Below are 23,506 nucleotides of genomic sequence, written 5' to 3'. Positions count from 1 at the left end.
CAAAACTAACTGTGCGATAGATTTTCTTGTAGGCAGAGCACTTTGGAGTAGGATTCTATTGCATTGACAGGCACGACTCAGGCCCGTATCCTACACAGACTGGTGTGCCATAACCAATCAGAGCTGCAGTAGGCCTATATGCAAAAAGCCATTGCCATATGTGGATCTGTGCCATTCACTTTGAACTGGACTGTGTTAATAGCATGAGCGGTTGCGAGTCTATGCGCTTGTTTTGATATCAAAGTGAGAGCTGCATGTAGCCACCTGTGCACATTTGTTCATATTCTTTGCTAGTTAGTAAGTTATAGGGGAGTGGTTGCTCCCTACAAGAGCACAAAATGTGTGCATTTCTAACCATCTTTCAAAAGTGAATCAGGTAAAGAGCTTTTTTTATGTCTTAAAAAGTCACGGGATACTAGGAGTGGAAGGTAGGAGTCAGGCGCAGAGAGCAGAGGGTTCAATGATTTGTATAATTTAATTCTCCGGAAAAAACGGTCACGCCAAACACAGGGCGCATACACACTGACCAACCCAGAACACAGGGCAAACGATCCAGAGGAAAAAACACATCCACAATCGACAGAGAAACCAAAGTAAATCCCGCACAAACCTAAGCAGGCCTAACAGGCTTAAATAGACCAAAATCAAGAAACACAAAAAGGAACAGCTGCAACTAATAAGACTAAACTAACAGAAAAGGAAAAAGGGATCGGTGGCGGCTAGTAGACCGGCGACGACGACCTCCGAGCACCGCCTGAACAGGCAGAGGAGCCACCTTCGGTGGGAGTCGTGACATAAAGGGGCAGTGTTGCATTTTGAGATGGTCTTGAATAAGCTAAGAAGCCAATAGGCAGAGGGTAGCATAATTTGTCTATTTCTCTCTAATAATGGCATGCGAATAATAATTCATTTTATTTTGTAAAGGTGTTTCTTGCATCAAACAACACAACATTTTCAGTCACCTCCTTGTCTGAAAGAGTCTCATGTAATGTAAGCCTACATTGAACATCACACATTTGCTGCTACTAACAGAGCAGCTATTTCCACGTTCAAATGTTATGGGATGCATTCTTCTACATTGTTTTTGATGGTAGGCCACTCTCGTAGTCCTACATTATGACCAAATAGCCACAGCAGCCTGATTGGCCACTGTTAAAACTGTAGCTTAAAGTGGGTACAGCCTCAGTGCTCACAGTAAATGCTCACAGTAAATGGAAGTTGCACAGAATTTTCAATGTTCAAGTTTGTGCTCAGCAGACCTGAAATATGCTCAATACCCCAAAGAATTGAGGGAACATTGGCCCTATGTGTTCCTCAAGTTCGATGAGATTACTTCCATGAATCATCTATTATTATCACCACAGACAGTGTCGGACAAGGTCATAATCTTCATCCATTGCTCTATATATATAGTGACTAGGGTGCCATTTGGGACTCAGACCCTGGAACAGGATCACTGTCTGAGGTTACAGTTAACTCATTGTTATGTGGCTGCCAACTGAATAGCAGAGCTGAGGGGTGGGGTGTGGTTGGTAGAAGCAGAAGGGAATACAGAGTTCATTTCAGTGAACAATGACTTCCAAAGCCGTTATCTTACTGTTTGACTACCTCATAATTGAGCTGATGGAAGTTAGTACAATCAGTTCTCAAGGATAGTTTATAGATGGTTTAGTTTTTTACCGAGTTTGGACTCTATTTTGCCTTGCCTCCCTGACTGTGCATGGGAAAAATAGATTCCCCATCTGTTGTTGTTTGGGCTGTATGAATAATCAAGAAACTCCAGGGATCACAATAATACATTTTCTTTTCTTCTTTTCTCTCTCTCTCTCTTTCTCGCTCTCTCTAAAAACAACAACAACAACCACAGAAAAAGCTGATCACCACACAGAGAGGGGGAATTATCTTACTGTATTTCAAAGTCAAACACCAGCTGGTAGTCGTAGACCGGACAGACAGAAACACAGACTCCCAGCTACAGTAGATCTCTGGCTGCATGGGGAGTTTGTGTGATCCTCTTTGGCAATCCAAAACAAACAAACGGATACCTTGCGTGTTCAGGTACAGTATTTCTAAACTAGCCTGGTCCCAGACCTGTTTATGCTGTCTTTCCAACTCTTATGGTCATTGTCACAGATCTGGGACCAGACTACAGAACTTCTGAACAGTGTGATAGATAGTGATTCATCACTATTGCCTCTTCCTCTAATTCCATGTAGAGACTCTGGCTAGATGGTGTTATATTGGTTTGGGCTTTTAAAAAATGCCATTAGCCTAAAGTATAACAATTCCTCTTTCATAAAAATGTTATAACCACGACAACGCTGTAATGCTGTGGAACCAATGAGCTCCTTCAAAGACCTTCCATTCATAACAGGGTTTACCTGACAGAATTACGAGCTTATTTTTAGCTCTTTCTGCCGTTAAATTATGCACGTCTTTAGTAAGCAGTTGATCATCTCTTTTATCCTGAAAAAGAGGGAAGACGTGTGAGGTGGGTGGGTCTAACGGGTGTCGCAGGTATGAGTATGTGTGTGCGTGTGTGTGTCAGACGTGGCATGATTACAGATTTCAGTCTGAGACAGTAGCCTTGCTTCAGGGCAGGTAGTTTATTACCTGTTGAATCAAAGCTTGATGATGAGTTGGTTATTTGCATCAGCTGTGTAGAGCTAGGGCAAAAACCAAAATGTGCACCCAGGGTGGGCAACTTATTCCCTATATAGTGCACAACTATGGGCCTTGTGGGCCATGGTCTAGTAGTGCACTAAATATTGAATAGGATGCAACCATGGTTAAAAGTTGTGCACTAAATAGAGAATTTGGGATGGTTGGGTACACTGGCGTTGAGAAAACAAAGCAGCTGTCCTGTCCCAACATTCTGCCCTGGACCTTAAACTGCATCCCTGCGCCGCCTTCTCCCACCACCTCAATGCCTCAAGGCGGGACATCGGTTCATTGTGTGGACCAACCACAAAAACCTGGCGTATATCCACACCGCCAAGCGCCTCAACTCCAGGCAAGCAAGATGGGCCCTGCTGTTTACCCGGTTCAACTTTTCCCTCTCCTACCGGCCGGGGTCCAAGAACGTCAAGCCGGATGCCCTGTCTCGCCGCTATAACCCCATGGTTACCACATCGGAGCCCGAGACCATCCTTCCCACCTCGTGCCTGGTGACGGCACTCAGCAGGAATATAGAGAAACAGGTCCGGGAGGCGCAGCGGTTCCAGCTGAACCCTCTGTCTCGGGCTCCGAGGTGGTATTTGTGCCTGACTCTGTCCGCTCCGTGGTCCTGGAGTGGGCCCATTCCTCCATGCTTGCCTGTCACCCGGGTTCTCGTAGGACCCTGGCCTTTGTGCGACAACACTTTTGGTGGCCTACTAGGGTTCCGGATGTTGCTGCGGTTGTCGCCGCCTGCACGGTTTGCGCACAGAACAAAACTCCTCGGCAAGCTCCGGCTGGTCTTCTCCAACCACTGCCTGTCCCTCACCGTCGCTGGTCCCATATATCCCTGGATTTCGTCACGGGTCTCCCCCCGTCTGGGGCAACATTGCCAACCTGACAGTGGTCGACCGGTTTTCCAAAGCCGCCCACTTCATTCCTCTCCCCAAACTACCCTCAGCCAAGGAGACGGCCCAGCTTATGGTGCCACGCGTCTTCCGGCTCCACGGTACGCAGTTCTCATCCCAGTTCTGGAAGGTGTTCTGCATGCTCATTGGGTCGTCGGCCAGCCTGTCCTCCAGATTCCATCCCCAGTCAAACGGCCAGTCGGAGCGAGCCAACCAGGACTTAGAGACGACTCTTCGCTTTCTAGTCTCCGCCAACCCTACAACCTGGAGTCAGCATCTGGTATGGTTGAGTATGCCCGCAACAACCCTCCTTGCTCTGCTACGGGTCTCTCGCCCTTCGAGTGTTCCTTGGGATTTCAGCTGCTCTTCCCCAAGCAAGAGGAGGAAGTCAGCAACCCCTCTGCCCAAATGTTCCTCCGCCGTACCTGGAAGAGAGCCCGGGCCGCTTTGTTGAAAACCACTTCCAGGTATAGGCGACAAGCGGAACACCACCGGACCCCTGTCCACGCTATCTGCTCGGGCAGAGGGTATGGCTCTCCACCCGGGACCTGCCCCTCTGGGTGGAGTCCCGTAAACGTTCCCCCATTTCATCGGCCTGTTCCTCATCTCTAGAGTCATTAGCCCCACTGCTGTTCATATTTTGTTACCCCGTACCCTCCGTATTCACCCTACTTTCCATATGTATCAGACAAAATGTATCAATCCTGTATCAGCCCTGTAGTCTAGGCCTAGACACTGTACTGTACAGTATATCTCACAGGGCAGCCAAAGCCCAGGCCCCCTCCCCCCACCCTCTCTAGCCAGACTTAATCAACAGAGAGAAGCTGATGTTACTTACAAACAATATTCACATTTTTCATCTCTTGGCATGACAACAGTACCCCTGGTACTGACGATAGACAGTGGCAGCTTGAAGGGCTCTCATTGTCAAAGACAATGGAGAGAAAGATTGCGTTCCAAATGGCACTCTATTCCCTATAAAGTGCACAACTGTCGGCCAGACCCCTATGGGCTCTGGTGCACTCTGTAGGGAACTGCGTCCCATTTGGGATGCAAACAGAGAGAGTGCTAGACATTTTAGCCCTTTATCCCACTGACCACGGATAACTGAAAGCCAATTTAGACATCTGTCGACCACTGTACGTGTGTGTTTGTGTGTTTGTGTGTGTGTCGACAGTGTCCCAGGGGAATCTTCACTCCTCTCTTAGGGTCCCAGAGCACACTTTGTTTTCAGGCCGGAGACTGTCCTCCTCCAAAAATATAGCTATCCTCCCTCAGTCAGAGGGCCAAATGTGTTGTACAGATGCAGGTATTTCCTCCTACTATGTCACGCACCATTCAGGTCTTCCTATTGGAACCAGGCCTAATCTATAAATATACTATTTGGCTAAAGGGCGATCAGGAGTTGGTCCACACAGTGTTCAATCATCATCACAGCAACTTGCTGCTGCTATTCCCCTTCTGGGACTGAGACTTCAAAGAGATGGAGAATTCACAGAGGTAGATAGCCACTATATCTCCTATTGATGTGTCTGACATGGCAAGGGAATGGGAAATAGGGAATATGAGGATTATTCTCTTATTTCCCTGTCAACGTAAGAACGCTCAAAGGATGCATGTCTGTCCTTCTATCTGCACGCACACACACAAACATACACACACACTAGCCTTACAGAGAGCAGTAGTAATGGCGTCTTTTTGTCGGCACTAACTCCGCCATGGCTGTTTGCCAAAGCCTATGGGGAAACACATTTTTGGGGGGGGATTGTTTTTGGATAAATGCCGAAAATATAAAAAAAATGTAATCCTGAAATATAGCTGAAGCATGTAAATCAAAGACAAAATGATAAAGTTACCAAACACTGGTAAATACAGGCTTAGGAGATCTTATACATTTTGTTCTATGAGATAATCTTCATCAGCTAACGTCCCTTTTTGTGAATTTTGAAGCATTTCTGTAATCAAAACAAGCACATAAAGCGCATAAAGGCTTCATAATTCATGAAGGTCATGTTAACTGATAGATCTTATAGAATAAAACATATAAGAGATCCTAAGTCTGTGTTAACCTCAGACCTTATTTTTGGCATTTATCCCTGAACCCCATTCTTTCCCTATTAATTTCCCCCATAGGAATGGCTGAACGAACCAAAGGTAACTCATTTCAGTTTTTTAGGACTACAAGCTCTATTACTAGAATGAGAATCTCCAGGATACTGCCCTGCTACTTATCTCAATAGATTGAGAGAGGCAACATTAAAATGGATGACAAACCAACGTTAGATATCGTAGATATATTTTATCTAAATAAATAATAGGCAGAAATATGCCCGAGATATCAGCCCGTCAAACCCCACCCCCATCATGAATAGCTAATATAACGTCTATTGCAAATTGCATTCAGATAATGAATGAAATAAATAATGAATTGATTATATACATCTAACAGGCGTGTGAGATGATGATTTGTGCCGTGCTGCTGTGAGGGTGCCTGCCATTAACGATGGGGAGAGATTGTTGTTGCTCCTGCTGCTCCCTCCCTCCGACAGGCTTAATGAAATGAAGAATTCCAGTCTTTTAATAACACTTGTTATAATTACACTTCTCTCTCTTCATGAGCGCAGGGAGGGCATAAGTGAAGCAGCAACGATTTCATGAAATTATAAATTACACACTATACCAAACTCGGAATTCACTCTTTGTTACCCTAGAAACAGATGTGCCACGCTTCGACTTATCTGCCATTTGATTGGCTGAGGAGGGAATTGGAGCGCCCAACAGAGCATATCCCCTTTTTATCCAGTTTGTATTTTACTGCTAAATAAAATGATATAAATAAATAAGAAAACCTCAGACTAATCAATACTATATTGAGCATTCTGAACTGTTCCAAAATCGTTGTTCTACTGCTCTGGCATCAGCACAGCGCGAGAGTTACCATTTAGAGTTTAATTACAATCTGAAATGACTAGCAGAGTTAGGAGAGAAAGTCTATGAAGTCTACTTGATTATTGGGAGTAGTATATGAAGTGGCAACTGTTAAGCAGTGCAGAACAGAACAGAGCAGAACAGAACGGCCCACTTGGTTTTAATTGTTGGTTTTAGATTTGGGTATGTCATTTATAGCGAAAATTGAAAAAAGGGGCGGATCCTTAAGAGGTTTTTAAATATGTCCTCATTAGCAAAAAGAGGCATTCTAAACAGATTTTCACAGAATTAAAGTCTCTCGGGACACATTATACTGCATTTAGAGTCACTGGAAAAGGAAAAGACCATAGTATCTACAGTATGTCTTATAAACTACTTATCCTTCCATTTACAAGTTATTATTGTCACGCCATGACTTTAGAGATTCTTTTAATTCTCTTTTTGGTTAGGTCAGGGTGTGACTAGAGTGGGCAATCTATGTTTTCTATTTCTTTGTTTGCCTGGTATGGTTCCCAATCAGAGGCAGCTGTCTATCGTTGTCTCTGATTGGGGATCATATTTAGGCAGCCTTTTCCCACCTGTTGTTTGTGGGATCTTGTTTTTGTGTAGCTGCCTGTGAGCAGCCCATAACATCACATTTCGGTTTCTTCTGAATTGTTTTTGGTGAGTTTCATATTTATTAAACATGTGGAACTCTAAGTACGCTGCGCCTTGGTCCATTAATTCAACCAACGATCGTGACAATTATTGCGTCTTGATTGTTGATGAAACTAAGCCATAGGATCTCTATGTTCATAAAGGCCTTTGCATGCTTCAGAACTTGGCTAGGCGAACCGAATGAGTGTGTTCGCATACTCCCTTAAAAGAAGGTTGCTTGAAAAATTTGAAATAGCAGCAATAGCACTGTTTGTCCATCTTGAGATGTCGTAGACAGTATACACTTCCTCAAAATGGTCAGATAACTCAAGATATCTGTCATTCATTTTGACGTTTTTGCCAAGGAGATCTAACTAAGATGTTTGGTGCAGTATCTTGCAAGTGGAAAAATTTGCATGAAAACGAGTCGTCTCTCGTTGAATGACAACAAACACTTAATTGAAGAATCCGTACTGTTGACCAATGACCGATGAAGGTGCATAGACTTTGGCTCTCGAACTTCAGCTTGCCTCAATATTTTTTGGTGTGTGCACGAACAGCTCGAAAAAACCCTTGCCGAAGAGCAAAACAAACAAAACATCACAAAATGTTGTCATAATACGTGAACGCTGTTCCGAACTGTTTTGGATGGGAAGCATGCATACGCCTTAACTCTCTGGTCAAACTCACAGGTTATTCCAGACATGATAAGACCTATGACAATGTATACATGACTGTTTACAGTATGAACGTGTGTTCTGTCGATCAGTAACCTCTCTGTCCCATTGACCTACTACTGCATCTTAGGGCTTAAGTGTGGAATTTCCCCTCTGAGAGACTATCAGTGTTACACAACTGTCTGTCCCATCTCCTATACAGGAACTGCTTCAGGAAGTAGTCTGGGACGGGAGGGCATTTTGGTTTGCGTCCCAAATTGCAACCTATTCCCTATATAATGCACTACTTCAGACTACTTTATAGGGAATAGGCTGTTATTTGGGACACACAACATGGGTTCCTCTCCAGTACAATGGACCCCCGCCAGTCCAAAGACCCTCCTCCCACTCACCCACAGAGCACAGAGCCAAGGCCCCTCTCCACACACACACACCCACACACACACGTACGCAAAACACACACACACAAATACAAACTCCCCTGCCACTGATTCAATTAGTCTGCAAGGACCAACAGGGGCCCTTAGGACAATATTTTCATAGCAATAAGGAAAACCTTGCTTATGAACCTCCTCATGTAAATATTTGGCTGCAGGTCGAATCTATTATAAGGCCCCCGAGGATTATATACGTATGGTCTGGCCAAACTTTTAACTTTTAAGCGACGTGGGGATGGATTGTAGGACCTAATAAAATAACTAAAATATGGAAAAATAAGTCTGAGCATTTACAAGGCCTGGAGGCTTTTAGGTTCCTAAATCAAACATGCTCAGAACTGTGCATAGGTATTAGTGTATGGTTGGGTCAAGTGGGGTTGTCATGTCAACACAATAACAGGTTCCAGTGTATGTGACATAGTCATGCCCTTGGGATCAGAGACTCAGAAACTCAGAGCTCCAGTCTTTTCATATAAAGTTCCCTTTCTGTGAATGATAATGCCAGATATTCTAAAATGCATACTCTAGTCTACAGTATAGCAATAGCAAATGATAAAGTTATGTGTGTGTGAGTGGATGTGGTGGATATGTCCCCTGGGGCAGTCACCACAGCGGATGACAGGATGCCAGCGATTATCAGGTAGGAGAGGAGGAGAACCACAGAGAGAGAGAGAGAGAGAGAGACAGAGAGAGAGAGAGCTTTGTGGAGTGTCTGGAATCCACAGCTAGCCTGGAGTTCCATCAGACATAAAGCGGAAAGTAGTCAGATTTCTGGATCACCTTAAAGGATTTACCCAGCATGCCACAGGGGTGTCCACAGAGGACGCAGTCAGCAGACAGACTCCTGGAATTGGACCAGGAACTAGAAAGTAGGAAGGAGTCACCTCTACTGTAGTCACCACTCTGAATCAGACTGTGTCTGAGTCTGAATTGGCACCTATTCCCTATGTAGTGCACTACTTTAGACCCTATTGTCTATGTAGTACACTAACTTTGACCAGGGCCCATGCCACTACTTATTAACCTATTCCCTATGTAATGCATGCCTTTTGACCAGAGCTTTATGTAGGAAATGTTCAAAAGTAGGGAATAAGGTGCCAATTTGGTGATTCAGCTTATATAACACAGTCAAAAAGCCTGCTGTTGTTTTGTCTCCAAACAGCTTTGGGTAAATTGACTTTGGAGAAGTATTGCTCACAGTATTGCTCATAAGGTATATGACCTTTTTTCTGCCATAAACACACACGCATTCTTCTCATTAGCCATCTCTGTGACAGTCTGTGACATGTTGGGGATCCATGGTAGTCCCATGTGGCTCAATTGGTAGAGCACGGCACTAGCAACTTTAAGATTGTGGGTTTGAATCCTGCTGGGGCCATCCATACCTATATGTATGCACTCATTGATGTACAGTATGTCTCTTGGGATAAAAGCATCTATATTGCTTTGAGGTTACGGCTCAGACCATACCTGTATCCACTCCTTGTTGTTGTCCTCTCCCGGTGTCCATGCGTTCTCGTAGTAGTTGAGTCTGGCTCGCTCCGGGGACCAGCCGGGGTTGTACTGAGAAGAAGCTACGATCTGCTCTGATGCTATCTCCCCCGATTCCATACCTAATGGGTCTGTACAGTTAAAATCTGAGAAAGAGAGAGAGAGAGATTGTCGAGACACTTTAGTCTACATTTTTAGCTGAAAGCACCATCCAGGCCAGAGTACACATCAACTCCCAAAACAGAGCGGGTCCCTGAGGATAGGGACACTCAGTGGCAGGGTCCGGGCTGGCACTCTGGTGGCCGGAGTAAAGAGCCACATCAGCGCCGCCTCAGAAGATACCCGCTTCCTCTCCCTCTCGCCCACCACACACATAGGCTTTAATGGACGGCAAGCACAGTGGAACTGTGGTGCTACATCAAGACATAAAGCTTTATTCATAAAACATTCAGTGTAGGGCTAAGTTCACTATTGTGCATTAAAGTGGAGCCAGTAGTTTTTCATTGGAGCTGGTGCTGGTTCATTCCTCCTTCAAAGCTCCCTGTAGGCAGTTTGTGTTTCGCACATGGTGCAAATATCCTAATATTTTTGGCCTGCGGGATTTTAAGGCAGATTTAGTGTCAGTGTTCTGGGTCGTAAATTGTCCCAGAATGCCCTGTACCACCCAGGATAGAGGGTATTTCCTTGTTTATGTTGACATGGTGCAGTCGGCCAGGGTCAGCCTGAGTGAGTGAGTGTGTGTGGGTGTCTGAGTGAATGTGTGTAAGTATACGACTACCGGCAAGGTCAAGAGGTGAACTCCTCTTCTCTCCATACTACGTCATTCCCCAGAGCCCTATGTGTAGCAGGGGTGTCTGGACGCTGACCATATGACCCCAGGGGTCAGACCCTGGCACCGGTTGACCCTGCTGTCTCTAGTCACCCACCCTGTCACACACACATTCAGGCAGGCACATTGCGTATACCAGCGCTGTGCAGCGTCCCAAAGACTCAGGTCTGAAAGGCTTCAAGCAGATGGAGGGACCATCTGTGTTAGCTCATAGACAGTCCCTGACTGCTGCACACCCTATACTGTACACACTACAGGAGAGAGAAAGAGAGACAGAGAGAGAGAGAGAGAGAGAGAGAGAAAGCACCCTAGCAGGGCTGTCAGGGTGTCACACCCTGATCTGTTTCACCTGTCTTTGTGCTTGTCTCCACCCCCCTCCAGGTGTCGCCCATCTTTCCAATTATCCCCTGTGTATTTATACCTGTGTTCTCTGTTTGTCTGTTGCCAGTTCGTCTTGTTTTGTCAAGTCAACCAGCGTGTTTTTTCGTGCTCCTGCTTTTTCCTAATCTCTGTTTTTCTAGTCCTCCTGGTTTTTGCCTGCCCTGATCTTTGTCTGCCTTGACACTGAGCCCGCCTGCCTGACCATTCAGCCTGCCCTGACCTCGAGCCTGCCTGCCACTCTGTACCTCCTGGACTCTGACCTGGTTTATGATCTCTTGCATGCCCGTTGTTTATAATAAATATCAGAGACTCAAACCATCTGCCTCCCGTGTCTGCATCTGGGTCTCGACCTGTATCATTATACAGGGAGAGAAGAGAGAAGGCAAGCCTGCAACACCTTATCACCCCTACATCACCCCCTCTCAACTGAAGTGTAAACTCAGTAAAAAAAAAGAAACAGCCCTTATTCAGGACCCTGTCTTTCAAAGATAATTTCGTAAAAACCCAAATAACTTCACAGATATTCATTGTGAAGGGTTTAAATACTGTTTCCCATGCTTGTTCAATGATCCATAAACAATTAATGAACATGCACCCGTGGAACGGTCGTTAAGACACTAACAGCTTACAGACGGTAGGCAATTAAGGTCACAGTTATGAAAAACTTAGGACACTAAAGAGGCCTTCCTACTGACTCTGAAAAACACCAAAATAAAGATGCCCAGGGTCCCTGCTCATCTGCGTGAATGTTCATTAGGCATGCTGCAAGGAGGCATGAGGACTGCAGATGTGGCCAGGGCAATACATTGCAATGTCCGTACTGTGAGACGCCTAAGACAGTGCTACAGGGAGACAGGACGGACAGCTGATCGTCGTCGCAGTGGCAGACCACGTGTAACAACACCTGCACACGATCAGTATATCCAAACATCACACCTGCGGGACAGGTACAGAATTACACCAGGAACGCATAATCCCTCCATCAGTGCTCAGACTGTCCGCAATAGGCTGAGAGAGGCTGGACTGAGGGCTTGTAGGCTTGTAAGGCAGGTCCTCACCAGACATCACCGGCAACAACGCCGCCTACGGGCACAAACACACCGTCACTGGATCAGAAAGGACTGGCAAAAAGTGCTCTTCACTGACGAGTCGCTGTTTTGTCTCACCGGGGTGATGGTCAGATTCGTGTTTATCGTCGAAGGAATGAGAGTTACACCAAAGCCTGTACTCTGGAGCGGGATTGATTTGGAGGTGGTCAGGGGCGGTGTGTCACAGCATCATCGGACTGAGCTTGTTGTCATTGCAGGCAATCTATACGCTGTGCGTTACATGGAAGACATCCTCCTCCCTCATGTGGTACCCTTCCCGCAGTCTCATCCTGACATGACCCTCCAGCATGACAATGCCACCAGCCATACTGCTCGTTCTGTGCGTGATTTCCTGCAAGACAGGAATTTCAGTGTTCTGCCATGGCCAGCGAAGAGCTCGGATCTCAATCACATTGAGCACGTCTGGGACGTGTTGGATTGGAGGGAGAGGGCAAGGGCCATTCCTCCCAGAAATGTCTGGGAACTTGCAGGTGCCTTGGTGGAAGAGTGGGGTAACATCTCACAGCAAGAACTGGCAAATCTGGTGCAGTCCATGAGGAGGAGATGCACTGCAGTACTTAATGCAGCTGGTGGCCACACCAGATACTGACTGTTACTTTTGATTTTGACCCCCCCCCCTTTGTTCAGGGACACATTATCCATTTCTGTTAGTCACATGTCTGTGGAACTTGTTCAGTTTATTTCTCAGTTGTTGAATCTTGATTATGTTCATACAAATATTTACAAATGTTAAGTTTGCTGAAAATAAACGCACGAGTTTACAAGTATTATAATATGTAGGGGTAAAAAGGAAAAGCCATGGATTATACATCAAAGGGCGTATTAATAAATAACTAAGAGTACAAGTCTGAACCACAGTGGATGGAAACTGTGATTGACTGGATCTATCTAAACTCTCAGGTTGTTAGCAGCCAAATGCATAAATAGGTAAGTAGGACAGACGTAAAATGATGCAGTAACTTAATGAGTTTAGTCTTTCGATAGTATTTGTCCCTATCAAATACATGTAATAATGGGGCTTAGTTTTCAGTGAGAGATTATGTTATGTTTCTGTTGCCGTGGTACTGAGCTGTAAGGACTAGAGGGACTAGTGACACAGGCAGTCATTGCGGTATGTGACTGTGCTCAGGCTCTGTGTGAGTCTATCTAGGGGCCTGTGCATACATGAATATCACTACTCCCCACGGGGGACCTAGAACCATCTGGAATGATTAGTGTTTTATTTAACACCAGCTATCGCCATAATACCCGACGGGGTGCGTGGGGGGGTGCATCGGGAGGAAGGAGGTGAGGGGTTGACTGGGTGAGCCTGTGGAAAGATTTACTGGCTTCAAGGTGGTTGTGTTTCGCAAATTAAATGTTTAGTCAGAGCATTTCTAAAATGGTGGTCATGGGGGCCAGGCCCTAGGACGATGATGATGCTGTGTTAGTGGCTGGGACACTGTCTGTCTGGAGAGGCTGTCTGTCCGCCCCACAGTGTCTCTACCACTGCTGTGTTAAAGTCAGGCCTCATAAACTGGGGGAGATTGCGCGTGCCTTGTAACACGTACACTTAATGAAAATACCGGGAGCTGTTGATGTAATAACTCCCTTTAGTGCCACATTAAAGTAAATGTGTATAGCAGTGGGACAGGGACCACCCCTTGTGTGTATGAAGGCATGTAATGGTACCATTTCACCCTATTGTATTGACCCGAACCAAACTCTGCTTGTTAGAATATTTTATTTTCACGTTGTCTCTTTCAGTATGATTCCAGCAAATGTGGTGGATGCATAACCAGGCCAGCTAAATCCAGCTTGGGTTTGGCTACAGATGTAGGATCTTAATTAATTTGATCACTCTTTTGTTGCTGAGAATTTTCCCGCACATGAGGTTCATGATTTACATAAATTCACTGAAAACCTGCACTAACAAATGGTTATATTAACAGTATTGCATTTTTCTCGTCGCCTAATTTTGGCCAGCTAATAGCCCAAACACTGATCAAGCAACACTATGGACAAAACGTTTAAATCCTTTTGCTGCAGGATTATTTAGCTGTGACAATTCACGTCAAATTAAGATTCAACACTGCAGGTTCGGCTCAGTAGCATGAATTCCCTCTAGATTGTTTCTCTGGTCCAGTTTGCCAATCAATGATAAACAACACTCACCCTCTGGCACAGTCCGCTCCAACACAGTGAAGTTGGCAGAGAAGCCCTCCTTGGCGATGGCACTATCGGTGTTGATTGTCAGTGCCAAGATGCCCGTGTAGGAGATGATACGACCCGGGGTGTTCTGACCACAGTACCGCCCAATGTACGGCCCAACTGCAGAGGGGGGAGGGAGAGAAACAGATGGAGAGGAAGAGAGAGGGCGGTGGGAAGTAAGAGAAGGAAGGAGAGTGAGCGATCGAAAGAGAGGGGTTGGAGAGAGAGGGGGGGGGGGGCCAAGAGAGAAAGATCATCAGTTACCAAGGTAATAACTGAAGATGGGAGTGTGTGTAGAGTTAAGTCAGGATTTGCTTGCTGTAGATCTGTCACATGGGTGTTCATACACGGTACAAGAACAGAAGCACATCCAGGTACTTTCTGCAGGTGCTGGAGTTGTAGGCAAACTCATGGAAAACAGAAAGGAAAACGCTGCATACTGGGAGCATGAGCTGTAGTGTTTTTGGCCTCCCAAGTGGCGTAACGGTCTAAGGCACTGCATTGCATTGCTAGAGGCGTCACTGCAGACCCTGGTTCGTTCCCAGGCTGTGTCACAACTGTCCGTGATCGGGACTCCCATTGGGCGGCAGACAATTGGGTTAGGGGAGGGTTTTGCTGGGGGGGTAGGCCGTCATTGTAAATAAGATTTTGTTCTTAACTGATTTGCCTAGTTAAATAATAATATTAAAGTGGGCAGCGTTTTCCTTTCTGTTGTTCATACAGAGTAAACACAACCCCCTCATGGGCAACCCTCGTGAAGGTAAAACTCCCCCACATGCCCACAAAACACGTAGAGAGAGAGAAGAAGAAGAAGAAGAAGAAGAAGAAGAAGGGACTCCTGCTTAAGACAAGGCAAAGTCGAGGCTTCTGTCTGTTTTACACCAGTCATAAATTCCTTGGCCTTTTTTTATGTGATGGTTTAGTGTGGAGCTGGGTATGATCTGGCCACTAAGACCAAACAAACAGAGATAAGGGGAAATACAAGGGAATGTCAAAAGAAAAGAGGGCAATAAAAGTGAACCCAGGAGCTGACGCCATATTGTGTCTATGAGTGTGTGTGTGTGTGCCTGCGTGCTTACATGGCTGTCTGTCTGTGTGTGTGTCTGCCTACCTGCCTGTGTGTGTGTTCCTCTGTCTAGATGTTAAGCAGGTCTGGAGGCCTGGTGCTTATCTATGATTAGTACGCCTGTGATCAGTGGCAAGTGACAGCCTGCTGCCCTCTAAACACATCCCCTCGCTTTGACATGCCTCTTACAGCCTGGCCTTACAACCAGAAACACAGATGAAAGGGAGAGAGGGGTTAGCTAGGGTGTGGGGCTGATGGCTCAGATTCAGCATCATAACACAGGAGGGTTAGGGTTAGCCATCTCCTAGAGTTTCTGCATGACTCAACGGCTCTGCTGTGAACTCCGTGTCTCTGCAGGAGGTCTCTATGGTCCTGGGGGATGCGAGAGGAGGGTAGATGGAGGGAGGGGGAAGAGAGAGGAAGGGGAGGAGAGAAGCGGGGGAGGTTGCCACAGCCACACTCTCTACCCATCTCAGTCTGCCTGAGACGGGGGAGAAAGGGAGGAGGGAGCGAAGGAGGGAGAAGGAGAGAGGGGGGGAAGAAGGCGTGACTCCCCAGGCGCTACATGGGAGTCCTCATCCTTACCTCACCCTGTCTCACCACCTCATCGCCCCCCTGTGGTGAGCGTACCTCCAGCCTTCCGTGCTAATGCACTATTGATCCAAAAGGCACCACAGGTACTGTGCCCAGCCCTCATCAGACAGGGCCCGACACACCCCAGCCTTCCCTTTATGTCTTCCCTGTCTCCCCCATGGCCTTCCCATGTTCCAGGTCCGCTCTCTCACACTCAATTACTCTGGATGAGAGAAGAGTGTTATTTTGTTATTTTCTAGACCCCCCAAAGACAATAGAGGAGACATTGCTGTTGGTGGCTATTTCTTCTCTTTGTTTTCAATGAAACATTATATGCTCTTAGACAGTACCATGAACCCTTAGTCTGAGAGTGTTGTAAAGTAAAAGTTTCAGAATTTCATACACAGCATAAACTTGTGTTCCTAAGAGAGTTAGTCTCATGGTAAAAGTCTACATTGTTGATCACAGATGTCAGTTTTCTGAATGCCTTTCACGAGTGATGAAAATAAAGGTGATAATAATGTGAAAGACTGAGCCCTCAAGGTCTTCACAGCTTGTTTAATCAACACTGTTCGTTTTAGAGAAATGATAAACCTCCCACCTACATGGAAAACCTTGCAACACTTTTATATGAAATACCTGAGCCAAGCCTGGCACTGTTACAAGCCAGTTTAACCTCTAGAACAGTGTTTCCCAAACTTTTTATAGTCCCATACCCCTTCAAACATTCAACCTCCAGCTGCGTACCCCCTCTAGCACCAGGATCAGCGTACTCTCAAATGTTGTTTTTTGTTGCCATCATTGTAAGCCTGCCACACACACACTATACGAAACATTTATTAAACATAAGAATGAGTGTGAGTTTTTGTCACAACCTGGCTCATGGGAAGTGACAAAGAGCTCTTATAGGACCAGGGCACAAATAATAATATAATAATAATCAAGAATTTTGCTCTTTATTTAGCCATCTTACATATAAAACCTTATTTGTTCATCAAAAATTGTGAATAACTGACCAAAGGTTAATGAGAACGGTGTGCTTGAAAGGATGCACATAACTCTGCAATGTTGGGTTGTATTAGAGAGGGTCTCAATCTTAAATCATTTTCCACACACAGTCTGTGCCTGTATTTCGTTTTCATGCTAGTGAGGGCCGAGAATCCACTCTCACATAGGTACGTGGTTGCAAAGGGCATCAGTGTCTTAACAGCGCGATTTGCCAAGGCAGGATACTCTGAGCGCAGCCCAATCTAGAAATCTGGCAGTGGCTTCTGATAAAATTTCACAGAACCGCTTGTTGCAGAAGCAGGGCATGAAAGGGATAACGAATCCAGTTGTTTGTGTCATCCGTTTCGGTAAAGTACCTGCGTAATTGCGCACACAGCTCACTCAGGTGTTTCACTATATCACATTTAACATTGTCTGTAAGCTTGAGTTCATTTGCACACCAAAAAAATCATACAATGATGGAAAGACCTGTGTGTTGTCCTTGTTAATGCAGACAGAAAAGAGCTCCAACTTCTTAATCATATCCTCAGTTTTGTCCCACACATTGAATATAGTTGTGGAGAGTCGCTGTAATCCTAGATTCAGATCAGATTATTCAGGCAAGAAAAAACATCACCCAGATAGGCAGTCGTGTGAGAAACTCGTCATCATGCAAGCGGTCAGACAAGTGAAAATTATGGTCAGTAAAGAAAACTTAAGCTCGTCTCTCAATTCAAAGAAACGTGTCAATACTTTGCCCCTTGATAACCAGCGCACTTCTGTATGTTGTTAAAGTGTTACATGGTCGCTGCCCATATCATTGCATAATGAAGAAAATACACGAGAGTTCAGGGGCCTTGCTTTAACAAAGTTAACCATTTTCACTGTAGTATCCAAAACGTCTTTCAAGCTGTCAGGCACTCCCTTGGCAGCAAGAGCCTCTCGGTGGACGCTGCAGTGTACTCAAGTGGCGTCGGGAGCAACTGCTCACCACTCCACTGTCTCCCTGTCATGGCTTTTGCGCCATCAGTACAATATCAACACATCTTGACCACAGAAGACCATTTGATATCACAAAGCTGTCCAGTACTTAAAAAATATCCTCTCATGTTGTTCTGGTTTCCAGTGGTCTGCAGAAGAGGATGTCTTCCTTAATTGACCCCCCATGAACATAACTGACATATACCAGGAGCTATGCCAGGCCCGCCACATCTGCTGTAAAGCATATAATTCACTGGCTTGTAATTGCAGTAATTGTTTCAAAACATCTCCTGCCATGTCACGGATGCATCGTGAAACAGTGTTGTTTGATGAAGGAATTGTCTGTATAGTTTTTTTGGCCTTTTCCCCCAGCATTGTCCCAGCCATATCCACGGCAGCAGGAAGAATTAAGTCCTCCACAATAGTATGGCGCTTGCCTGTCCTAGCCACTCGGTAGCTCACCATATAAGATGCTTCTTGCCCCTTCATATTATATCTGTTGCTTTTATACATGTCATACTACTCGAAAGTCGTCTTTATTCTCGCTCAAAAACCGCCCATGGCTTATTTTTCAAATTGTCATGTTATCTTTCTAAATGTCTTTCCCACGAGAGAGTAACGGTTAATGTAATTGGTTGTTAATTATTTGACTAGGCTACCTGTATTTGACATTGTGTTGTTATTTCGCTGAACACTAGATGGTTTAATTGTATTTTTGGCAGTGAAACGAGGCAACTCAGGCTAGAAAAAAACCTCTGAATCACATTTTTATTTGCCGTACCCCCGACGGCATTGCATACCCCAGTTTGGGAATACCTGCTCTAGAAGAAACAACAGCTAAAACCCAAACCCATACAAAAGGGTTATTTTGTTTCTGGACACAAAAGTCCACTCCTGACCGATCAATCAACAGTAAGGTGGAGTAACACCCCTGTCTACATACGTACCATGGCCTCCTCCCAACTGACAAACATAAACAACTCCACAAACACAACTCAGGAAGGGAGTATTAGGAATTATATATTATCAGAATTAGGACATGTTTGGCATTGAGTTAGGACAACTAGGCTACGTGTCCTGTCCACATTCATCGCCCTATTAATATATATTAAATGTGTTAATATTACCCTACTGTATAATACTGAGAATGCTAACAAAGATACTAGCACTTTCTGACTAGATGTATGACTGTGACTCACCTCCAGGGAAGCCGTCCCAGATCTCCAGCCTATCGTATCGACAGAAGACCCCGGTGGGAGGGGTGGTGTCAGGCTCAAGCTCGAAGCTCTCGAACTCCAGGATGATCTCGTACATCTTGGGGGCAAAGATCATGAAGGTGCAGTCCAGGTTGTTAGGATACTTCTCTGGAAAACCAGGTGACTTTATTACCCCATTGTTAGATGTGAAGTTCCTGGAACATTCCGGACCTGAGAGGAGGAGAGGAAAAGAGAGATTTCTAATGTATTTATTTATTAAACCAGGGAAGTCGCATTGAGATTGACATCTCTTCTGCAAGTGAGACAGGAGGAGAGCCACCGGGAACACACTGATTGAATCAATGTTGTTTCCACGTCATTTCAATGAAATTACATTTACCACATTTCTATCAGCATGTAAAATGTACAACGACTCTGGACCACCTATACTCCACACACAGAGATGCATACAAAGCTCTTCCTCGCCCTCCACTTGGCAAATCTGACCATAATTCCATCCTCCTGATTCATGCTTTTAAAGCAGGAAGCACCAGTGACTAGATCAATAAAAAAGTGGTCAGATGAAGCAGATGCTAAGCTACAGGACTGTTTTGCTAGCACAGACTGGAATATGGTCCGGAATTCTTCCAATGGCATTGAGGAGTACACCACATCTGTCATTGGCTTCATCAATAAGTGCATCGATGACGTCCACCCCACAGTGACCGTACGTACATACCCCAACCAGAAGCCATGGATTACAGGCAGCATCCTCACTGAGCTAAAGGCTAGAGCTACCGCTTTCAAGGAGCGGGACTCTAACCAGGAAGCTTATAAGAAATCCCGCTATGCCCTCCGACGAACCATCAAACAGGCAAAGCATCAATACAGGACTAAGATCGAGTCATACTACACCGGCTCTGATGCTCATCGGATGTGGCAGGGCCTGCAAACCATTACAGACTACAAAGGGAGGCCCAGCCGAGAGCTGCCCAGTGACACGAGCCTACCGAACAAGCTAAACTACTTCTATGCTCACTTCGAGGCAAATAACACTGAAACAGGCATGCACCAGCTGTACCGGAAGACTGTGTGATCAGGCTCTTCGCAGCCTATGTGAGTAAGACCTTTAGACAGGTCAACAAGGCCACAGGGCCAGACGGATTACCAGGACGTGTACTGCGAGCATACGATGACCAACTAGCAAGTGTCTTCACTGACATTTTCAACCTCTCCCTGTCTGAGTCTGTAATACCAACATGTTTTAAGCAGACCACCATAGTGCCTGTGCCCAAGAAGACTAAGGTAACCTGCCTAAATGTCTACCGACCTGTAGCACTCACGTCTGTAGCCATGAAGTGCTTTAAAAGGCTGGTCATGGCTCACATCAACACCATCATCCCAGAAGCCCTAGATCCCACTCGAGTTTGCATACCGCCCCAACAGATCCACAGATGATGTAGTCTCTATTACACTCCACACTGCCCTTTCCCACCTGGACAAAAGGAACACCTATGTGATAATTCTATTCATTGACTACAGCTCAGCGTTCAACACCATATTCCCAAAAAACTCATCAATAAGCTAAGGACCCTGGGACTAAACACCTCTCTCTGCAACTGGATCCTGGACTTCCTGACGGGTCGCTCACCAGGTGGTAAGGGTAGGTAAAAACACATCCGCCAAACTGATCCTCAACACAGGGGCCCCTCAGGGGTGTGTGCTCAGCCCCCTCTTGTACTCCCTGTTTACTCATGACTGTACAGTCAGGTACGACTCCAACAACATCATTAAGTTTGCCGATGACAAAACAGTGGTAGGCCTGATCACCAAAAACAACGAGACAGCCTACAGGGAGGAGGTCAGAGACCTGGCCATGCCAGGAAAACAACCTCTCCCTCAACGTGATCAAGACAAAGGAGATAATTGTGGACTACAGGAAAAAGAGGACTGAGCACACCCCGATTCTCTTCGACGGGGCTGCAGTGGAGCAGGTTGAGAGCTTCAGGTTCCTTGGTGTCCACATCACCAAAAAACGAACATGTTCCAAGCACAACATGACAGTCGTGAAGCGGGCACGACAAAACCTATTCCCCCTCAGGAGACTGAAAAGATTTGGCATGGGTCCTCAGATCCTCAAATGGTTGTACAACTGCACCATTGAGAGCATCCTGACTGGTTGCATCACTGCTTGGTATGGCAACTGCTCGACCTCCGACCGCAAGGCACTACAGACTGTAGTGCCAACTCCCCAGTCCATCACTGGGGCCAAGCTTCCTGACATCCAGGACCTCTATACCAGGCGGTGTCAGAGGAAGGCCCTAAAAATTGTCAAAGACTCCAGCCACCCTAGCAATAGCCTGTTCTCCCTGCTACCACACGGCAGGTCATACCGGAGCACCAAGTCTAGGTCCAAGAGGCTTCTAAACAGCTTCTATCCACAAGCCATAAGACTCCTGAACATCTAGTCAAATGGCAACCCAGACTATTTGCATTGCCCCCCCCCCCCCCCTCCCCTCACCACTGCCACTCTCTGTTGTCATCTATGCATAGTCAGTCACTTTAATTAACTCTACCTACATGTACATACTACCTCAACTAACCGGTGCCCCCGCACATTGACTCTGTACCGGCACCCCCCTGTATATATTGTTATTTTTTACTGCTGCTCTTTAATTACTTGTTACTTTTATCTCTTATTCTTATCCATATTTTTTAAAACTGCACTGTCGGTTAGGGGCTTGTAAGTAAGCATTTCACTGTAAGGTCTACACATGTTGTATTCGGCGCATGTGACTAATAAAATTTGATTTGATTTGAATGCATGCCCAGTTGGGAGAGGAAGAAAGAGTAGAGAGAAATAAAGAGAGAGGAAGAGAAATGAAGAAAGAGGAGAGAGAGAAAGAGACGAAAGAAGGTGATACTTTTGAGTGTCTTGTTTTATGGTTTGTTTGTTTGCCTGTTCCTTTGTGCTTTGTGATGGTTTGTGATGGAGAAGCTCTGTGATCCAGCTGGCGCTTTAAGACAGTGCTTTATGGCCCTGAGAGGGAGACCACCTTGAATCTGTTGTCATTCATTCAATGGGCTGCTGATACACAATACACGCTGTCTTTCTCTCTCTCTCTGACTGTCTTATTCTTTGTCAGTCCTTGACTTCGCACTTCTTTATTCTTCTCTGTGTGTGTGTGTGTTGAATCTGTTGCTGCTGCTGTAACATCTGGCCAGAGTGATTGTAAACATCAGTGAAGGGCCTCAATCACCAGCACGGGACTGAATAAACATGCCCCCCCCCCCCTCCCCAGCCATGTCATTACGCATCTGTGTGACATATGAGAAGTGCTTAGAGAAAATTACATCCTCAAAGTTGAGGCAAGGGGGGCTGCATACACACACATACACACAAGCATGCACACACTCACACCCGTTTTATGTTTTATACCAGCAAGTCAAAACATTTACTCATGGCTCCCTGGAGAAGAGGCTTTCAGCTGATTAGGGAACTGAGCAGATTTCACACATTCATCACTTTACACTGCATCATGGCCAGATGAGTATGATTTAACAATATGTGAACCGTGGCAAGAAAAATACCCAAAAATGCATAACAAAGATGTACTATACTTCAGCTCAAGAGACAGAGAACATAAAACAGTGAGTCTCAGACATTCAATTCAGAGTCAATTGTCCTATTGAATGTATCTTAGTTATTTTTTGATGAACTATGACCATTAGTGGGTGGAAATGAGCAGCGGATAATGTTATGTCCACGTTATTCAGAAAACCATCCTTTCCATGGGCAGAGGCCAATTGAGGCAGAAATTGTGGGAGAGCCATCAACCAGACATCTATGGCAAGCTTGATGGAGGCATAGAGCTTAGTGTACCAGTGTAAAAGCCCATGCAGCTTGAGTGAATGTGGCTAACTGTTTTTCCCCTGTCATTTAGTCATCTGCAGGCATCTCGCTGGGCCTCTAATTCAGGACCACTTCAGCCTGTCTGACACACTTTGGAAAGGAAAGTGGCTTATTTCTTTTCTTTTTTGAAGGGAAAAGGGGGGGGGAGAGAGAGAAAGGAAAGGCAGGAACACCAGTTCAGTTGGACTGTGAGGCAAGTTGATATTTAGTGCTGCTCTGAAAGCTACCGATTCCAAAACAGCGGGTCTGTCCATTCATTCTGCAGTTTTCCTCCTTTTTCCTGTTTGAAAAACCGTAGACCAGAAAGACTTTTCTAAAATATCAGGGCCAGGGATGTGGTCGTCCAGAACTCTGTGGGCCTCCACAGACTAATCCCAGGGATGACTGAGTTTGGGAAAAGAGGGAGGTTCAGGGGCAGACAGGTGTGTGTGTCTGTATCTGCTTGTGTGTATGTTTCAAGTTCAAGTTCCGATAAGAAATAATAAAATAAATAAATAATAACAGATAAGAATGCGAAGATAAAGTAAATGGCTGAGAAAAATAAAATAA

The 23,506-nt window shown here is 45.5% G+C and overlaps 1 protein-coding gene across 6 annotated transcripts in view; it reads right to left on the bottom strand.

Moving 5' to 3' along the window:
* Positions 1-23,506, bottom strand: part of LOC139532067 (neuropilin-1a-like) — a 111,702-nt gene that overhangs the window by 38,776 nt on the left and 49,420 nt on the right. For all 6 annotated transcript variants that reach the window (XR_011666487.1, XM_071329194.1, XM_071329195.1 and 3 more), the window contains 3 exons: positions 19,048-19,275; positions 14,206-14,361; positions 9,712-9,878 (listed from right to left, as the gene is read on the bottom strand). Coding sequence is in view for 5 of the 6 variants with exons in the window: in XM_071329194.1 (XP_071185295.1) it covers positions 9,712-9,878; positions 14,206-14,361; positions 19,048-19,275 (551 nt within the window). In the remaining variant the exon portion in view is untranslated. The remainder of the gene's footprint in view (positions 1-9,711; positions 9,879-14,205; positions 14,362-19,047; positions 19,276-23,506) is intronic.

This window comes from Salvelinus alpinus, chromosome 10 (genome assembly GCF_045679555.1).
Source record: "Salvelinus alpinus chromosome 10, SLU_Salpinus.1, whole genome shotgun sequence".
Lineage (NCBI taxonomy): Eukaryota > Metazoa > Chordata > Actinopteri > Salmoniformes > Salmonidae > Salvelinus > Salvelinus alpinus.
This window is presented reverse-complemented; position numbering and strand designations above follow the sequence as displayed.